The sequence below is a fragment of the Castor canadensis genome, chromosome 3, assembly GCF_047511655.1.
Source record: "Castor canadensis chromosome 3, mCasCan1.hap1v2, whole genome shotgun sequence".
NCBI lineage: Eukaryota > Metazoa > Chordata > Mammalia > Rodentia > Castoridae > Castor > Castor canadensis.
In genome coordinates, this window is record NC_133388.1 from 194,469,230 (window position 1) to 194,487,592 (window position 18,363).

At 39.7% G+C, this 18,363-nt stretch overlaps 1 protein-coding gene across 2 annotated transcripts in view; it reads right to left on the reverse strand.

Moving 5' to 3' along the window:
• The window catches only part of Fam135b (family with sequence similarity 135 member B), a 313,120-nt gene that overhangs the window by 15,738 nt on the left and 279,019 nt on the right, over nt 1–18,363 (reverse strand). Inside the window, exons 12-14 of one of the 2 annotated variants that reach the window (XR_012446457.1) lie at nt 14,960–15,114; nt 4,885–6,883; nt 2,545–2,607 (exon numbers count right to left, since the gene is read on the reverse strand). Coding sequence is in view for 1 of the 2 variants with exons in the window: in XM_020188245.2 (XP_020043834.2) it covers nt 2,545–2,711; nt 4,885–6,883; nt 14,960–15,114 (2,321 nt within the window). In the remaining variant the exon portion in view is untranslated. Of the gene's footprint in view, nt 1–2,544; nt 2,712–4,884; nt 6,884–14,959; nt 15,115–18,363 lie in introns of both variants that reach the window. The other variant, XM_020188245.2, reaches the window with a different exon arrangement.

An 18,363-nucleotide genomic window follows, 5' to 3' on the forward strand; every position in this document is an offset into this window, starting at 1 on the left:
AAGTAGCTATAAAAACAACTAAAACAAGTTAAGCCCCTAATTCCCTTCTGCCACTGCCCCATACATGCATGCACAGGAGCAGTTTCTCTCATTGTCTCACCTCAATAGAATCATTCCCCGATCCACTAGAGCAGGCTTGTAGCTAGAGGCATCACCACGCTCCTTCCTCAGAAATATCTATTTCCACAGACTTTTTGCACAATGTGACACCAACAAGCCCTCTCTTAAATTTGCACAATGTGATTAACAAGAAAGTAGCTTAAGCCCCCTCTTAAATTACTTGCTTCATACAAAAACTATCCAGTTCTGCCATTCACAGGCAATTAGCAAGACCCACGAATAGGCCAAACACAGAATCTTATTAGAGTAAGAACCAAACTGTCTAAATAAAGTAATAATCTTCCCTGGTCAGAGAAGCCCTGGAAGTATCAGGATGCCAAACATGGTGGGGGTTCACCTGTAATCCCCGCTAAGTGGGAGCCAAGGCCGGACCTAGGTTAAAAAATGAGGGACTCTATCCAAAAAACAACTTAAGAAAAAAAGGATTGGTATTATGGCTCAAGTGGTAGAGCACCTGCCTAGCATTCACAAGGCCCTGAGTGCTTCCAAAAAAGAACCAGCTCTATGGATGCTTAAGAAAACCAATCAAGGGCACAGGAATGAAAAATTAAGAGTTCCAGGCTGTGGCTAATATCAGAGGAAGAAAAGAACACAATGAATGCATTGCTAAGATTTAAAAACATCATGGAGAAAATGAATTTAATATAACAGAATAACTTTTTAGACATAAAAATCATGCAGGTCAAAAGGGTTCAATTGCACCTAAGTGAATTGTTGGCCTATTTTTCAACTGGATGCCTGTGAAGTCAAAAGTGAAAAGTATTTATCTGAATATCTAGTTTATCTGCTTTACCATGTGACTCAACTCCACAGGTCATGGTTTCTAATAGTTTCTTAAGTATAAGTGAAATTATAGACTTGGGAAATGGGTCAAGAGGGAGAGTACCAGCCTAGCAAGCATGAGGCCCAGAGTTCAAACTCTAATACTGCCAAAAAAGGAAAAGAAAATGAAAGAAATTACAACTAATTTTATATCATTCTTAATAAAATGACTCAATGATTCAAAAGAGGGTAGAAGAGCCACCTGGACTTTGGAGGAACTCAAGGTTTGGGGACATCCCTAATCTTTAAGGGATGACCCACTATGTTCAGATGACAGCCATCTCTGTGACCTATCACAGCACATGCCCAAATCTGTAGGGTTGTGGTCATAAGTTGGACATGTTCCTTTAGGAAATATGTGTATTTTGTCTTATGAAGTTAGATTTTATTCATCTTTCATTTGTCTCAGTAATATTAGGCTCTTTGGTCCCACTGTCATTGTTGCCAAAAGTTTCCCAATGACATTTCAGGCCATAGCCTTAGAATAAAAGTTGCAAGTGTCTGTATTTAGCATAAAGCGTTTAAGAGATGGCAATGTCCCCTCTCCCTGAGTTACTGAGGAAGAGAGAGCAGTCTGGAACCTAAAACTTTCTCAGAAGATTTCATTTAAAATGATGTTAAATTGAGAACATTTGCAAGAATATAAATCTTGGAGTTTTTGCACAACATGAAGGGTTGCATAAATACTCATAGATGTTATCAATATGCTCAGTTTTCTGTTAATATAAACACACAGCTGGTTATCAAAGTTAAATGAATGGCTCCTATAAAATTCTGAAGAGGTCAGAATTTCAAGGTACACCTTGAAAACTACAGAAGTAACTTTCCTAAGAGAAACCTGCTTTCGTTATCTGTTGTCGTCTTGGAGACCTCGTGCCCACTTGATGACATAACCGACAGTTCAGCTCTCTGACACAGTGCAATGCTGAGAAGGCTGCACTAACATTCTTCTACTCCCACAGGCATGATGGAAAAAAGTAAAAGCCTGTTGCCTGAACAGATTTCTCATTTTAACAAAGACACTGAAAATTTCTCAATGTAATTTAGTATCTCCAAGTGACAGGCACAGACTGGTCACATGTGAATTGAGATTATCAGTAAGGTATTCTTTGTCCCTGCATGTCTCAGAACTTGGTAGTGTCTGATCTACAAAAAGTGTCCCAAAATGAGAGAAGGAAAAAAACAGGCGACAAAATAATTTTGACCACTAACCTGAGCTCTTTAAAATTAATTAACTCCTGCATTCTAATTCTTCATACACTTCATTACCAGATTCATTCCGTTCCTTTGATTTTGAATATTCATTCCTTTTTATCATTCCTTCATTTCATTTATTCATCTATTGATTTATTTAATTCATTCTCACTCCATTAATATATTCATTTATGTATTTCACTTACTCAACAGCTATTTTTCACTGCAGAGATGTTTTCTTTTGAAAAAAATAAAAGCCATGTCATGTCCTCAGACTTACACAGTAATTAACCCCACAGTTGCTGACAGATTATTTTTTAAATAAATACCTGACTTAAATTAATTAATAAACATTTCAAATTGTATATAGTATAAAATGTTAAGTGGAAACTTCTTTTCATAACTCACCATCCAAGCCATGGACACAGACAACCAGGTGAATCCCATCTTCCAAGTTTTCTTCCTCTTCCTCTGGTGGGAAATATGGCATGTCAGAAGCTAGTACAGATAAGTCACTGTACAGAAATCCTTCAATCTTCAGTTCTTTTTTAAATTTTTCTTTGGCCTGATAAAAACTGGAGAATACACTAATTAATCATGAGCCAAGGTTTATATTCCATATTGAGCAGGAAATGAATTGGACTGGTATGATAAACATCCACACACAAAGTATGTGCTGAGTGGCAAATGTTGAACATGAGACCTTGGGGGAAATGCTGGTGAGCATAGCTTTGTTCTGAATGTGAAGGCAGGAGAACACCCAAGAAAACCAAAGGGTTTTGGTTCTACAGATCCCTACATTGAAGAGGGGACTTTGATAATGGGACTTCTAAGAGTCTATCCAGACCTAAGTATCCAAGCAGTCTTCCAAATGACCTTCCCAGAGTGGATGCTGCTTCCCCTGACATCCAAGCCTATCATAGTTTGGCCTTCCTCTGATCCTCTAGGACCACCTCCTCCAATTCCCAGGCTCCAAAAGTAGCACATTTCTTATAATCCCCATATATGGATTATCTTGGCTTCCATTGCCTTGGTGCATGCAGATCTGGATGCCTGAAATATCGTTTCTACTTGGCTATAATGTTCTTTGCCTGGTTACCTCCAAAGGTAGTTAAGAGTATATCTCAGGAATCAGAATGCATTCTAAGGTCATAAGCTTTGTTTTGACACTTGCTGGTTTTTTTCTGGTTGACTATCCCTCATCTGAAATGCATGGAACCAGAAGTTTTGGATTTTAGATTTTTTCCAGATTTGGGAATATGTACATAAACATAATGAGGTATCTTGAGAATGAGACCCGAATCTAAATATAAAAATAGTCTTTGTTTAATATGTGCTGCATACACATAGTCTAAAGGTCATTTTCTTAATAATATTTGAAATAATTTTGGGCATGAAAGGGTTTCATGGTGTGAAACTTTCTTCTTATGGTATCATTGTCAGTGCCCACACAGTTTTGGACTTTAGGAGTATGGGTTGAGGGCATAGCTCAGTGATTCAGTGCTTTCCTAGCATAGTTGAGGCTTGGATTTGATTCTTAGAACCAAAAAAATAAACTTTTTGATTTTGGAGCATGTCAGATTTTGGATTTTAAGATTATTCAACCCATATTACTACCTATTATTGGCCATATCATCACCACTGTCATCAGCCATCAGTCATCATTCTCATCATTACTGACATTTCCCTAGTGCAGATATCCTCTTGTCTAAGAGGCTTCTCCTGGCCTCTGTCCCTATTTACAGTCATTGCCCCAACCAGATTCAGTTTTTACCCTCTGGCTCCACTGAGCACACATGATTATCATGTTTACACAGGCACTGCCCTTGTTAACTGCCCAGTTAGACCAATACAACCAGGACAACCCTGGACAGGCAATGGGCAGTATCTGTTTGTACTGATGACAAGTGTCAGATGATAGGCATTTAACATTTTTTATAAAAGAAAAAGTCCAACACTTATCTACCCAGGCAATTTCTTTAAGGGAAAATCATTAATATGTAAGCATGAAGATTTTGTAAAAGAGAAAATAAGCTGAGCTACTCAATCAAATACATAGTTTGTAAGTGAGTTTGTGAGAATAGAAATACAAACTCAACAGGAGAATGAAGGGATGGATCTGGCACTGCAAAATGAGCACTGAACTTAAGAAGTCTAAGATCTTAAAGGGGGCTTAGGAGACAAATCTGATGAAGTACCATCCCATCCCATCAAAGACTCCTAAAAACTCTCCTCTCAAAATGTGCAGAGACAAAGTCATAATGGCATTTGTTAGAGAGTTTGTATTATAATAAAATATGAATAAAATTTAAATATCCTCCTGTTAAGGATTTGGTTAGTAAATCATGGTACTTCCATACATTAGGATTATATGGAAATATTAAAATGATACTGCAAAAACAGACTTATAAACATAGAAATATATTTCTAATATGTTATTAAATTGGGAAAACTCATTTAAGAACTGTCAGAATAAAACTGTTTTACATAAAATGTATATAGATATATAGATAATATCTATACATTAATTTTCTATATAGAAAATTGTAGAAGAACATACATAGTAATTGTGTTGAGAGGTGGGCTTTTTGATAATTTCTATTTCCTTATACAATTCAGCATTTCTGACTTGATACATAGGAATTTAAATTGGAAACAACAAATATCTCAGTTTTCAAATAGTAACTGAAGAACCTTTGAAACATCTAAATGTCTGCTTGGTGTTAGGTAAGCCATCAGCACACTCACCTAAACATTCTCTCGCTGACTTCTTCCTCCAACTTGCTGGAATGGGAAGATACAACTCCAAAGGAACCTAAAGGTTGATGAGTGATGGGGACTGGAGTCTGTTTGGAAGAGAATCCAGCCCTGGCAGGAGTTTCCTTGGGCACAGATGAGAAAGGGAGACATGTGGCAGTGCAAGACACAGATAAGTTTACAACCTCCACAGTCTTCAGGCTGTCCAGAGTAAAGGACTCTGCAGAGGTGAAGGAGGACCCCATGATGGAAGTGCCTGCCTTCAGCTCTTGGTTTCGCAAAACTTGGGAGGAAATGGAGTGAGTCACAGTGGGGCACATAGTGCCTGCTTCATGTTCCACCTCCAGGAAGGCATTAGGTCCAGTATTCAACATCGCCTCATCAATCATGCACGGTGAACCTCTTTGTGTGCCTGTAGAACGCAGGCCGATGGAATCAGCAGCCGAAGTGCAGCTGAATTCAGGCACCTTATGGTAAGACACACTGCCAGCCTCTGAGATGCTGCTGTTAGAGGTAATGTGTTTGCCCACATTCAAGTCTTTAGCTCTGTCCTTTGAAGTTTCCACTAATGCTCTATGAAAACACCTGGTCCTAGGATTTTCCAACGTTATGACACGTGGTATTTTTAAGTTAAGACCTTTGGTTTCAAAACCTGGAATGTTCTCAGTCCTGCCATCTACACGACAGGGTCCTTGAGGATCAAATTGACTGCCTGTGCCTTTGGGGATGTCCATGTACCCAGGGCTCTGTGGTTTGTCCCTAAGGGAATGACCTGCACCATCATCCTGGATTCTGGAACTACTGCAAAATTGAGTGTTGTGTCCATGGCAATTGTTGCTCTTTCCATGTGTATCAGAGTCTTCAGCAAAGTCTGCCTGATTCTTCTTGGAGTCTTCATGTTCAGTTGTGTCCTCAGGGCTACTGATTTGGGGTGCAGATACTGATTTGGTTAGCTTAGTGAGTGCTAACTCCCGCTCCTCATCTTCAAAAGGCAAAGAGCTAATGGAGGTAAGAGAAGCCTGGACGCCACTAGGCAAACTGCTATTGCTCTCTGTATGCCCCCCTTCTAAGGAATTCCTGTGGAGGGCATGTCTTCGAGCCATCTGGTGCACGATTTCTCGATCACTGGGTAACTCCAGTGCTCTGCTTCGGGCCTCTGACCAGGTGACCGAGCTTGGCTCACTCTCAATGCCTGAATCAGATATGATGGAAGAAGACCTCTTAATGACCCCAGACATCATTGACAGGTCTTCTTGCTCTTCTGTGTGAGGGTCCTGCAGGGAAGACCAAGTATCCAGGGGCTCCCTCAGAGTAGAGGTCAGTGGGCCACAGGGCTCAGCAGGGGTAAGCCTCAGGCTCAGCAGAACCTGCTTACCCTCTTGGTCTGCTGTCCTTCCTAGAGTACTAACCTCAGGGAGAGTTGTTTTTTCTGAAGAGATGGCATTTTGGTGACATGCACCTGCTACCACTTTGCTTGGCACAGTCCTATGGAAACAACTATTTTCTTTAGAGCTTCTATGCTCATGCTGAGCACTAAGGAACTCCATGGGTTCAGGTCTGTGGGGGTTCTTATTGGTAGACTTCACATCAATGTAGGTCAGTGCTGGGCCCTGTCCATCTTCTGGCCCTGGACTCCTTCTTGGCATGTCCACATCTGCTGGTGGGTAAGTTCTAACATCAGAACTCTGGCTAGTCCAACATTCATTTTCAGGCACTCCTGCTTTGTTCTGGAACTCACCAATTGTCAGATACACCTGAGATTCAGAGCAGACATCCACGTGATTTTGTGTGGTTACATTCTCATCTGGCTTTGGACAGCTACTAACCTCTTCAAAGTCCATTTGGGGTGGTTTCACAGTAGACAAGACAAGATCTTCCCTAAAAGCTGATTTTTGATTTTCAATACGGTTCTCTTCTTTTTCTTTTAGATTCGTTATTGAAGGATGTTTCATTGGAACATCAAAATTAGGATAAACACTCAAATTATGCCCTACAAAAAAGAAAGATGTATTATAGCTTACAAATGTATGTTTCTAAATTATGCAACTACCAAGTTGCATAATAAATAATTTAGTAGTCCCTTATTTCTGTTTTTGGAGGAAAAATGATCTCTAGACTTTTGGAATTTCCCAATTAATAGAAGTATATGGGGTTCCTAATAGTTTATGCCATCATAAAATAGGTGACTCATGTTGAATTCCTAAATGGTTTATGGTAATGCAATGAGTCAGAATAGTGACTGGCCAAGGCAGAGAGACCAGCCGTGTGAACACAGGGTTAGGATATAGAACCAAGTCATATCAGTGTGACTTCTAGGGACAGACTGAGTTCAATCATGAGGTTGGTGATTCAGTCAGTCTTGTCTACATAAAGAAATCCCAATAAAACTCTAGATACTATGGCACAGATGAGCTTCTCTGATTGACAACACAGATAGATGTTCTAGGAGTAATACCCTGAGAACTCAGAAACTCCTGTTTGGGACCTCCTAGACATCAGCCTATGGATCTCCCCTTCTCTCTTTTCTTCTCCTCCCCTCCTTTTCCCTCCTCTCCCCTCTCCTTTCCTCTCCTCTTCTCTTCTTTCCACTTTCTCTCTCTCCCTCCCTCCCCACCCCTTTTCTGCATAGTCTCTTTCTTTCTCCCTATCTTTTTTGTTTGGTTGGTTTTGGGCTGGCTTTTATTTGCATACTTTATAATAAAAATGCAATCATGAGTATAGTTCCTTCCTGTGTTGCCTGAGTCATTCAAGCAAGTTATTGGACCTGAGTGGGTTATAGAAACCCAGAATTTTTGGCCAGTTGGCCAGAAGTGTGGGTTGCCTGAGGTTGCATTTAGTATCTAAAATGAAGTCAATCTTACCAGGAGCTGTGCCTTTAAATATGAAGCTTGATGTAACTCGGAGCATTTAGTATCTGATTTGCATTTTGATAAAGAAAAGTTCTCAAATCTTATTACTTTTATTTACTTTTTACTTACCAAAGTTTAGTATTCTCCACTTGTAAATACTGTTTATCTGATGCACACAACAGTATTTACAAAGTAAGAAGATAGCTTTGGAGCCAGGAAGGCCTAGTTGCCAATCTGGACATTGCCACTGACCAACTCTGAGACTCTGGACACCTGTGGAATGTAAATACACTTTTTCTATTGGACTTCACTTTGTTCAACTCTGGGATCCACAGTCCTGAGCAGGCCTGTGGCCATAATTTGCATACAATGATGTCATACATGGGGACGATTTCTGGTTTCTGCAGCAACAAACTATCAAGTGTGGACTCCATAACCAGATTAGTTATCCTGTATGATAGCCATACCACAAGGGAACTTCCAGAATCACATTGATCTTCATAGGTAGATCATAGGGTTCCAAAGTATAACCTAGGTAAGCTATTCTGTCTTTTCTCTTCTTTCAGCCTCACTACTCCTCCTCCTCCTTTCCCATCTTCCTTCTTCTTCCTGTCTGTCTCTCTCTCTCTCTCTGCTTCTGTCTTTCTTTATCTCTCTCCCCTCCTTATAATAATTGTGCAGTTACACAAGGATAAATGTCTCCACTGTCTGTCTGTAACACAGCCCTGATAAGAAAATCATGCCATATGTTACTCAATTTCAATATACACCAAACAAAAGGAGGGTGGTTATTTTCATTAAAACATTTAAATCTTCCACATAATTATAATAGAAACTAAGTGAATATATTCTCTTATGAAGGTTATTATGAAATAAACCATCAAGGCACTACTTGAAAACTACATTGGGCTTTGATATGCTATGATCTGATAACTCTGGGTGAAATTTATGATGAGGTCAAAGAAAGAATGAAAATCCTCCTTACCTGGATGCATTCTATCCATCTAGAGAGACTGTGAGCAAATTTCCCTTCCTTGGAGAGACCTTTCGCACAGCCTACAGCAAATCTGGTTTCAGATTCTCAGTGCCCCTTCTACACACACATACTGTAACACATCCTACCACCATACAATGACTCCATTTGTGCATCTCTTGTCCTCTCTGGAAAGAAGAATCTGTGTTTTTTTCTCTACAACACTAAAGCCAGCATTGCTTCCTACTATGGATTTAATGAGTTACATTTATGAAGTGAATTGAGATTAGAACAGCAATCTATCAAAATTAAGAACACTATGTTCATTGATTGTAATTTTTTTGAGGAGAAAACTCCTCAATGTCATTAGTCCCACAAATAGTATATTTACATGGTCTGTGTGAAAAATCCATGAACTTGGATTGGGAGAACCAATATTGTGAAAATGTCTATATTGCCAAATATAATCTATATGTTCAATGCAACCCCCATCAAAATTCCAATGAAATTCATCACAGGGATTAAAAAATTAACCCTAAAGTTAATATAGAAGCACAAAAGACCTCAGTATAGCCAGGGCAATGCTGGATGCCTTACAATTCCTGATTTCAAACTATTCTATAGAGCCAGAGCAATGAAAACAGCACAGTACTGGCACAAAAACAGATATGAAGACCAATGAAACAGAATAGAGGACCCAGATAGGAATCCATAAAGCTATGCCCACACCTTATTTTCGACAAAGATGCCAAAAATATATGATGTAGAAAAAACAGTCTCTTTAGTAAATGTTTCTCGGAAAACTGGATATCTTCATGCAGAAAACTGAAACTAGACCCATGTCACGCACTCTGTACAAACATCAATTCAAAGTGGATTAAGAACCTTAATATAAAGCCTGAAATTCTGAAACAACTACAGGAAATAATAGGAAATATACTAGAACATATAGACATAGGTAACAACTTCCTAATAGAACTCCAATGGCTCAGCAAATAAGAGAAAGGATAGACAAATGGGACTGAACCAAACTAAAAAGCTCCTGCACAGCAAAAGAAACAGTCACTAGACTGTTTCATACCCACATATTTATATGCCCACATAGCATATTCCCTCACCATTGCCTTCATTCACCCACCCCTTCTCACAAGTATCCCCCCACTGTACCTACTTTATAATCATGTCTTCCATTTATAATTCCAAAGTCAATGTTCAAAGGGGTTTCTCAATGTGTCCCGGCTGTGAATATACTTAACTTGGTAATTCAAACCCCTCTGTTACTCTCTTACCCTTTCCTTCCCAGTCCCATTACTGAACAGCTTTCAATACTGAAAGTATTGAAATTACTGCCCATAGGATGGGAGAAAATCTTTGCCAGCTATTCATCTGATAAGGAAATAATATCCAGAATCTATAGAGAACTCAAAGAATCAACAACCTAATAAAGAAATGGGCACATGAATAGGGAATTTTCAAAGGAAGAGGTATAAATGGCTAATAAATATACAAAGTAGTACTCAACTTCCCTGGCCATAAAAGAAATGCAAATCAAAGCTACACTAAGATTTTACCTCACTCCAGTTGGAATGGCTATCATCAATAATACAAACAACAACAATGCTGGTGACGATGCAGCAAAACGGGAACACTTATATGCTATTGGTGGGAATATAAATTAGTAAAACCATTACGGAAAACAGTATGGAGAGTCCTCAAAAAGCTAAAGATAGAACTGCCATATATTCAGTGACAGCCAAAGCACATACCCAAAAGAATGTAAGTCAGGATAGAATAGAAACACTTGCACACTGATGTTTACTGCAGCACTGTTCACAATAGCCAAGCTATGGAAATAACCCAGATGCCCTACAACTGATGAACAGATACATGTATATATGTGTATATATACACACACAATGAAGTTTTATTCATTCATAAGGAAGAATGAAACTATGTAGAGTGAGGGTAAATGGGTGGATTTGGAGGACATCATGTTCAGTGAAATAAATCATGTTCAGAAAGACAAAGTCCATGTATTTCTATCATATGTGGAAGATAGATCCAAAAGATAAATGTACACACAAAAACAAGCATGCTCACATACACATTTGTATGTAGAACATCTTTGTAATAGTGGAACTACTGTATGGCACTGAGGGAAGGAGGGAAAGGGAAGGAGAACAATAGAAAGTCAACAATATCGAAATGCATTACATCTGTGCAGGTAGAGGACATAACAATATGTATTGAAAGCTGTTCAGTAATGGGACTGGGAAGGAAAGGGTAAGGCAGAGTAACAGAGGGGTTTGAATTACCAAGTTAAGTATATTCACAGCCGGGACACATCGAGAAACCCCTTTGAACATTGACTTTGGAATTATAAATGAAAGACATGATTATAAAGTAGGTACAGTGGGGGGATACTTGTGAGAAGGGGAGGGTGAATGAAGGCAATGGTGAGGGAATATGCTATGTGGGCATATAAATATGTGGGTATGAAATAGAATGATGAAACCTCATGCAATTGCCTTAAGTGGGGCAAGGAGGAGGTGTAGCAGGGAGATGGTGGGGGCGATCTAACCAATGTACAATGTAAGGTGCTTGGGAACTGACACAATGAACCATCCCCTGTACAATGAGTGTATGCTAATAAAAATGAAAAAAAAATTTAAAAATTTTAAAAATGGAGGAGATGAATCAATTTGTTATAATATATATATACACACACACACAGAAATGTCTTAATGAAACTTCCCATATAGCTACAGTAAACAAATAAAAATGTCTTTTTTCAAAAACAAAGGATAGAAAGGTAAAACAGGTCCTGTGTGGGAGTTGGTACCAGTGGGAGGGGGGAAGATAAAAGAAAATGGTAAAGGAGGGCAGATATGCTGGTCATATTATGTGTTCATGTATGAAAATGGAAAAATGAGAGCTGTTGAACTATTCTAAGAAAGAGCAGAGTGGGGATAGAGGAGAAGGATGGAGGGGTGAATCTAACTAAGATATATTGTAAGCACTTTTGTAAATGTCACAATGCACCTCCAGTACAATGACATGCTAATAAAATCAAATTAAAAATAAAATAAAGGTCCTATGTTCCAGAAAAAAGGAAAACTCCATGCACTAGGCAGTGGGTTAGAAAGAGAAGAAGTGGGCCCCAGTTATGAGAGTGAACCAGTCTCTACCTTGGGATTTTCAAAACATGGGAAACATACACAGATCTAACTATTTCTCTTGCCAAAATTATGTGGGCTACATCAAAACTATACAGTGAAAAGTTGAGGGCTTGCCAAGAATTAGGGGACACAGAGAGATGAATAGGCAGAGCACAGATAATTTTGGGGACAATGAAATTACTCTATAATACTAAAATGTTAACAGTGAGGGAGGAGCTATACCGATGGAAGGAGGGAATATTTGGGTGACTTTCTTCTTTCTTCTTTCTTTGTTGGAAACCTAAAATTGTTATGAAGGCTTCCAAAAAATGGAAAAGGAAACAACAAAAGAAAGGAGAATGTGGTCAGTGTCCTGGGGAATATGAATTGAGCTTCCTCAGAACAAGGAGACACTGAGACACCAGACAGGGGAACATTATAGGCAAAGCCCAGAATTCTAATGTACATGGTCTGGTGAGCCATGAGTGAGCTTCTAAGTAAACGGAGAAAGAGGAAGAGCTGCATGAGGTTAGGAAGACAGAGGGAACCTTTAATACAGATCAACTGTATGCCATGGACAAATAGGAAACCTGGTTGATATCTCACAGGTTACAGTGTATATCTTGGAACAAACAGTATTTCATCAAACTTATCATAGACAATTAAGACAGGTGCATGAAGGGCAGCCAGGAAATAAGGTACCAAAATAGCAACAAGTTAGATTCATCACTATAATTGTGAGAGAGTGAGAGGAGCAACTCTCACTCAAAGACATTTAGAGTTATATACTAACAAATGTCATTGAAGTACAACCATTCTTTGTACTTGCTTTGTGCCTACCAGTACTTCTGCTATCCTATGAGCAGATCTATTCATTGCTCACAATAAGCTTGTAGGGTAACCCCTTTTGCCCAACTTCATACGCTATTTGAGAAAAAGACTCAAATACAGGCAGTCTATTCAACTCTCAAGGCTTTAGGCAAAACATTCAATTCCTTTCTGATTCTGGGAAGGGGACTATAATTTGTGATCTGGAATTAAAGAATCATCAAAGTAATTTGTAAAAGAACAAGGAGGTCAAGAAAAGCCTTCATTTTTGAGTGAGGTTACAGATAATGCTGTAAAAGTAGTTTGGGGGATGGGAATGATTCAGGTGGGCAGTCTGTGGAGAGAAGCTCTGGGGAAAGCCAGGCCTCTGAGAGTCACTGCCTATGGTTCTTCTAGGAAGATGAGACCATGAGGATGGAACCCCTGACTCAAACACATGACAGAAGCTGCAGAGAGATGCTTGTCCTAAAATATTCCATATGTATAGACAACGAATGGCTTAGAGAAACCTGCATGAGCAGATGTCCCCAGAAGGACCTCCCCAAGCCCTGTTTTAACTGCCCTTTAAGACTCAAGAGCCCTGATCTGCCAGGTGGAAGGAAAGGGGTGGGCAGTTAACTCACAGAGAAACTGAGGTTGCCTTTTCCTCTGATGCCTCAGGATGGAGGCACACAAAGAGAAGTCAATTCATAAGAAATAAGGGTATACAATATAATTACAGACAGGAGTTGAGGGACTGAGATTTGTATGCATAGACTACATATCAATACTTGTAGGGGAAATGGCTGGAAGACAATCTACAGTGAAATTTGATACTGATAAAGTTAAAGGTGCCAATAATGGGTGTTCAGTTTATTTCTTCTCCAACTTCTCTCGTATTCAATAAATGATATAAGGTAGATGAACATGCATACATGCATATATACGTAAGCATTCATAAACAGAGCTATACAGACACACACACACACACACATACACCATAGTATCAATGTTCTGGGTTTTCATTTTATTTTTTTTTATTGTTGTGCTGTGTGGGGGCACATTGTAGCATTTACAAAAACTCTTATAATGTATCAAATATATACTTGAATCTATCCCCTCCACCACTCTCCTTTATCCCTCCCTCCCCCAATTCCTAGAATAGTTTGAACAGATATCATTTTTACATTTATATACATGTGTACACAGTATTTGCACCACATTCACACTCCTAGTCTCAGTGCTCTGTTTTAAACTTGCTTTGACCAGTTATGTTGGAGGTTGTCTAACCTGGGATGCATTTCAGCTGTCATGCACCTAACTGACACTAGATGGCAGAGTATAACTGATTTAGAAATCTCACTCAGCTTTCAAAACCTCCCAAATTTAGTCATTTTGGCCCTAGGATGGGCTCATAAGCCTGGTGGCTTAAAACACTTTCCAGCAAGAAGGCAAGGCAGAGCATGGAATCGAGTCAGGGAGTCGTCTTTGAACATTGGCTTAGTTCCACATAGTCTTCAATAAATTCTTAATCTCCTTGTGTTTCAGTTTCTCTCTGAAATGGTTTGTGAGATTATTTATAGGACTAAAGAGCTAAAGCACTTAAGCCCATGGCATAGGGTCTGGAATTTTCTGGTCCATGCAGGGTTTCCATGGTTAGGCTGAAGAAGAGGACATGCAAGGGATACACCCTGAATGTCCAACTGCTCTCCAGAGAACCTATAAGTTCATTAACAAACCATGTAATCAGCTCTATACACATGCATAAACAATACACAAAAACTTGCATTCTTCCCTCCTTCCATGAGCCCCCACGGTCAAGCAGCTCATTTCCTTGAGTACTTTGCCTTACTAGTGGCATAAAACAGGTACTTCATGGAAAATCTCAACTCAATGCCATTAAAGTTCAACATGGATGACTTTATGTTTGCATTGCACAAGTGAAGAAAAAAGGACTTTTGCCAACTGTCGGTCACTCTGGGGTGTATCTGGGGTGTTGGTGATAACTATTCTGTAAGTAAAACCACTGGGACATCAGGCACAATTCCAGAAGGAGCCAGGGATGGAGTCTTTACTCCAGTTGCTCTTTTGTTGATTGATTTATCATTGTCACTGAAATAAAGTCATTTCAATTAGCTTAACCTTAATTCTTGTTTCACTTCTCTGACCTGATAAAATACTTTCTCAATTTGGACTCACTGTTCTTGGGATGTAAACAGAGCCAGGAACCCACTGGCAAGCCTGATTTTTGAATCTTTCCAAAACACCAAAAGACGAACCTGTCATGGGGCAGTCCACATATCTGTCCTCAAAGATAACAGGTAGGGTATTCCAGTCACCATCGATGTCCAGGCACTCTGCGGGCAGTGGGGGCATGCTGGTGAGGTACTCCGAATTCCGGATGTCCAAGGACAGCTGGCTGTGGGTCTGTATCCTGAGGAGCACACAGGCAGGATGACCATCCAAGCAAGACTGAAATATTCTAAAAGTGTTATTGCATCCCTCTAATCCCAGAAAAATATTCAGAAGATCTCTATCAGAGTCTGGCAGTAACCATCTTCTATTCATTCACCCTTCTGTTCTTCTCACTCACCTGTCAGGCCACAAAGCCATAGTTGGCTGTGTTTGGGAACTAGCCCAGGTGCTGGGGTTAGAGGTCATGGAGTTTAGGATTAGGTATAACACAAGGTTATATGTCACATACCATTTAGAGGAATTCAATAAATACCATGTTAGTGGAGTCTCATCTGAGTTTCTAAACGGCCAGGGATCTCACATTAGTACTTTGGAGGAAAAACTTAAATTTACTTATCCCCTACTTTTACTTTTCTAACTTAATACTCCATTTATGGTCTGAGCCATATTTTGGTATACCTGAATTTAAAAGATACCTAGTTAGCTTTTTTATGTGGTTCTGGCATCCTTGACGAGGGCCTAAGTTCCTGTAATTCAGAAACCACATTTTTTTAGTTCTCTGTGCAGGATTTTTTAAGTGCTAATATTTATTCTCCATGACCAAACACCTTTCCACCAGCAGGAATTGGATTCCAGAGTTCTGAAAAACCACTATTCCTAATTCAAACAGGTCCTGTCTGGGGAAGGGTACTAGTGAGAAGATAAAGAAGAATGACTATGGTTGATGTACTTGTATGAAAACAGAAGAGTGAAACCCATTGCAATTGCTACAAGTGTGTGGGGGAGATTAGGGAAAATGATGGAGGGGCTGAATCTAACCAAGGTACATTGTAAGCACATTTGGAAGTGAAACCTCCTGTACAACTAATATTTGCTAATAAAATGTTGTATAAAAGGGCTTTCACAGTACAAAATGTTTTTTCCCTCTCCCTTAATTCCCTACAGAAGGGAGACTTTATTTTACCTCACAGAGAAAAAATATTTTTCTTCAATCACTTTTCCTCCAGGGAAGGGAGGGTCTTCAGAAGTTGTGAGTTTTGGAATAGAATTGAGCATACATAGCTAGTTTCTGTCTTTCTGTCTGTCTGTAACAGTCTGAACTCTTGGATCTCCCACCTCACTTTCCAGCCATGTAAACCATCTGCCCCTATAGACCAGCTTAGTAGCTACAGAAATCCACACAGGTACAAAGCAACTTCTCTAATCAGCATTGTCATCAGCAGATACAATGAAGTGAATGCATATACATAAATGGCACTAAGTACACATAGATTTCATATAAAATGCATATTAAGCATGTCTCTCAAATATCCAATGTATACACTAATTTAATTAGTACCTTCAATATGTATTTTATTTCCTTCTTATATTTCAATAGGATCTTAAGTCACAAAAGTAAAGTGGGGTATTTTTTTCTCTCTTTCTTAAAGCCCTAAAGGCTGTTACAGCTTCATACCTATTTTAATATTTCATTCTTTGACTATTTTCTGAATATTTAAATGGGATTTTCTCAATTCTGCACTTTCCTGCACCATAGGAATCTGGACTTTTGAGTCCAGTTTTTAATTAATTAAAAATATGCTGATTGATCATGAAGGCACTTAGAATGTGCAGTCTGGGATTAAACTTGATTCTAGATCTACAGCTTGCAGAATCATGACAAAGGCAACAGGCTGAGCAAGTGATCGCAGCACAGCAGGATGGGTGTTGGAGAATGGGGTATGAACTGTGTTGTACAAGGTCATCTCCTACTAGAATGCAGCTTCTAAGCATGGGACTGTTGTGAATGTGGCCAAGTACCTTAAACAATGCTTGTCATGCACCGAGGAAATGGCTAAAGATGTGAAGGGGCACATGGAAATCAGTGCCAGCCTTTGATTACAGGACCCTGAGGAGGTTCTCAGCCAAGATGCTGTATGCCATCTTCAGGCCCAACCACAGCAACAAAGAGGCTTTGCTGGCAGGCCTTATGTGGAAACTGCCCTGCCTGCCTCTGGCTTGGGGCACAGCATCACAGCTTCCTAGAGGAAGATGCAAGATGGTTGCAGGATGCTGGCAGAACTATGACTTTATGTCATTGTCCTTATGTACAGATCAGGTTTGGCTTAAGGAGATAAACATGGGTGTCAAGTTGAGAAGAGGCAGGCTTGTGATGGTTGATTTCGAGTGTCAACAGGGCTGCATTAAGAATACCCAGCTAGCTGGTAACACATTGCTTATACTCAATCATTATAGTCATTATTCTCAATGTGTCTGCTGAAAAGGAAACTCAGGTGGTTTGGCACTTGGTTAGAATGACTGGGCTGCCCCAGGTGTGTCTGTGAAGTTGTTTCCAGAGGAGATTGGCATGGGAGTTGGTGAACTAAGAGAGGAAGATCTGCTCTCAATGTGGACACAATCCAATCAGCTGGGGGCCTGGATGCAATATAAAGGTGGAATGCAAATACTTCTTTCTTTTCTGGAGCAGTATACTCCATTTTTCTCACGTTCTCTAGGTACTGGACTCTGGAACTTACATCAGAGGCCTCCTAGGCTCTTAGGCCTTTGGCTTTGAATCGGGGGTACTATCAGCTTCCCTGGTACTCCAATCTTCAGTCTTGGGCCTAGCAAACATCCACTTTCCCTGGTTGTCTACCTTGCACATGGACTATTGTGGGACTTGTCAGCCCCCATAATTGAGTGATTCAATTTCCCAACTAAATCCTTTCTCACTTACCTTTCTATTTAATTCTGTCATTTCTGTTTCTTTAGGGAACCCTGACTAAAACAGGTCTTTAGGAATTACCCAGTGATTAGTAAGAGCAGAAAGGGGAGCTTGAGTTGGAATAGGCAGGTCTTAAAGTACCTGCTGAGTCTAAACCCCATGTGGACCAGGACCAGGGCAAAGCCAGGGAGCCCTCTAAGCCCAGAAACACAACAGCCAAGCCTATGTTCCAGGACAATAATTCTGACCAGGGAGGGAGTTTGTGAGTGACTGTGTGTTTATATGTGTGGTATACGCAGGAGGGTTTGTGAGTGTGGATATATGTGTATGTATGTTGCTATGGGTATGTGTGTGTCCTGTGTTTCTCTGTACACATATACTTACATTGTGGTATAAGCACATGTACATATGTGTCTGTTCATGGGCACAGATGTGGGAGTATATCACTTGTGCACACACATGTGTGTTTGTACGTCTTGTAAGATTCTATGAAGAATGGGGCACAAGATTGGAAAAATCAATTAACAGGCAACAATACTAGAACAACAATATTTAAAGAAAGGG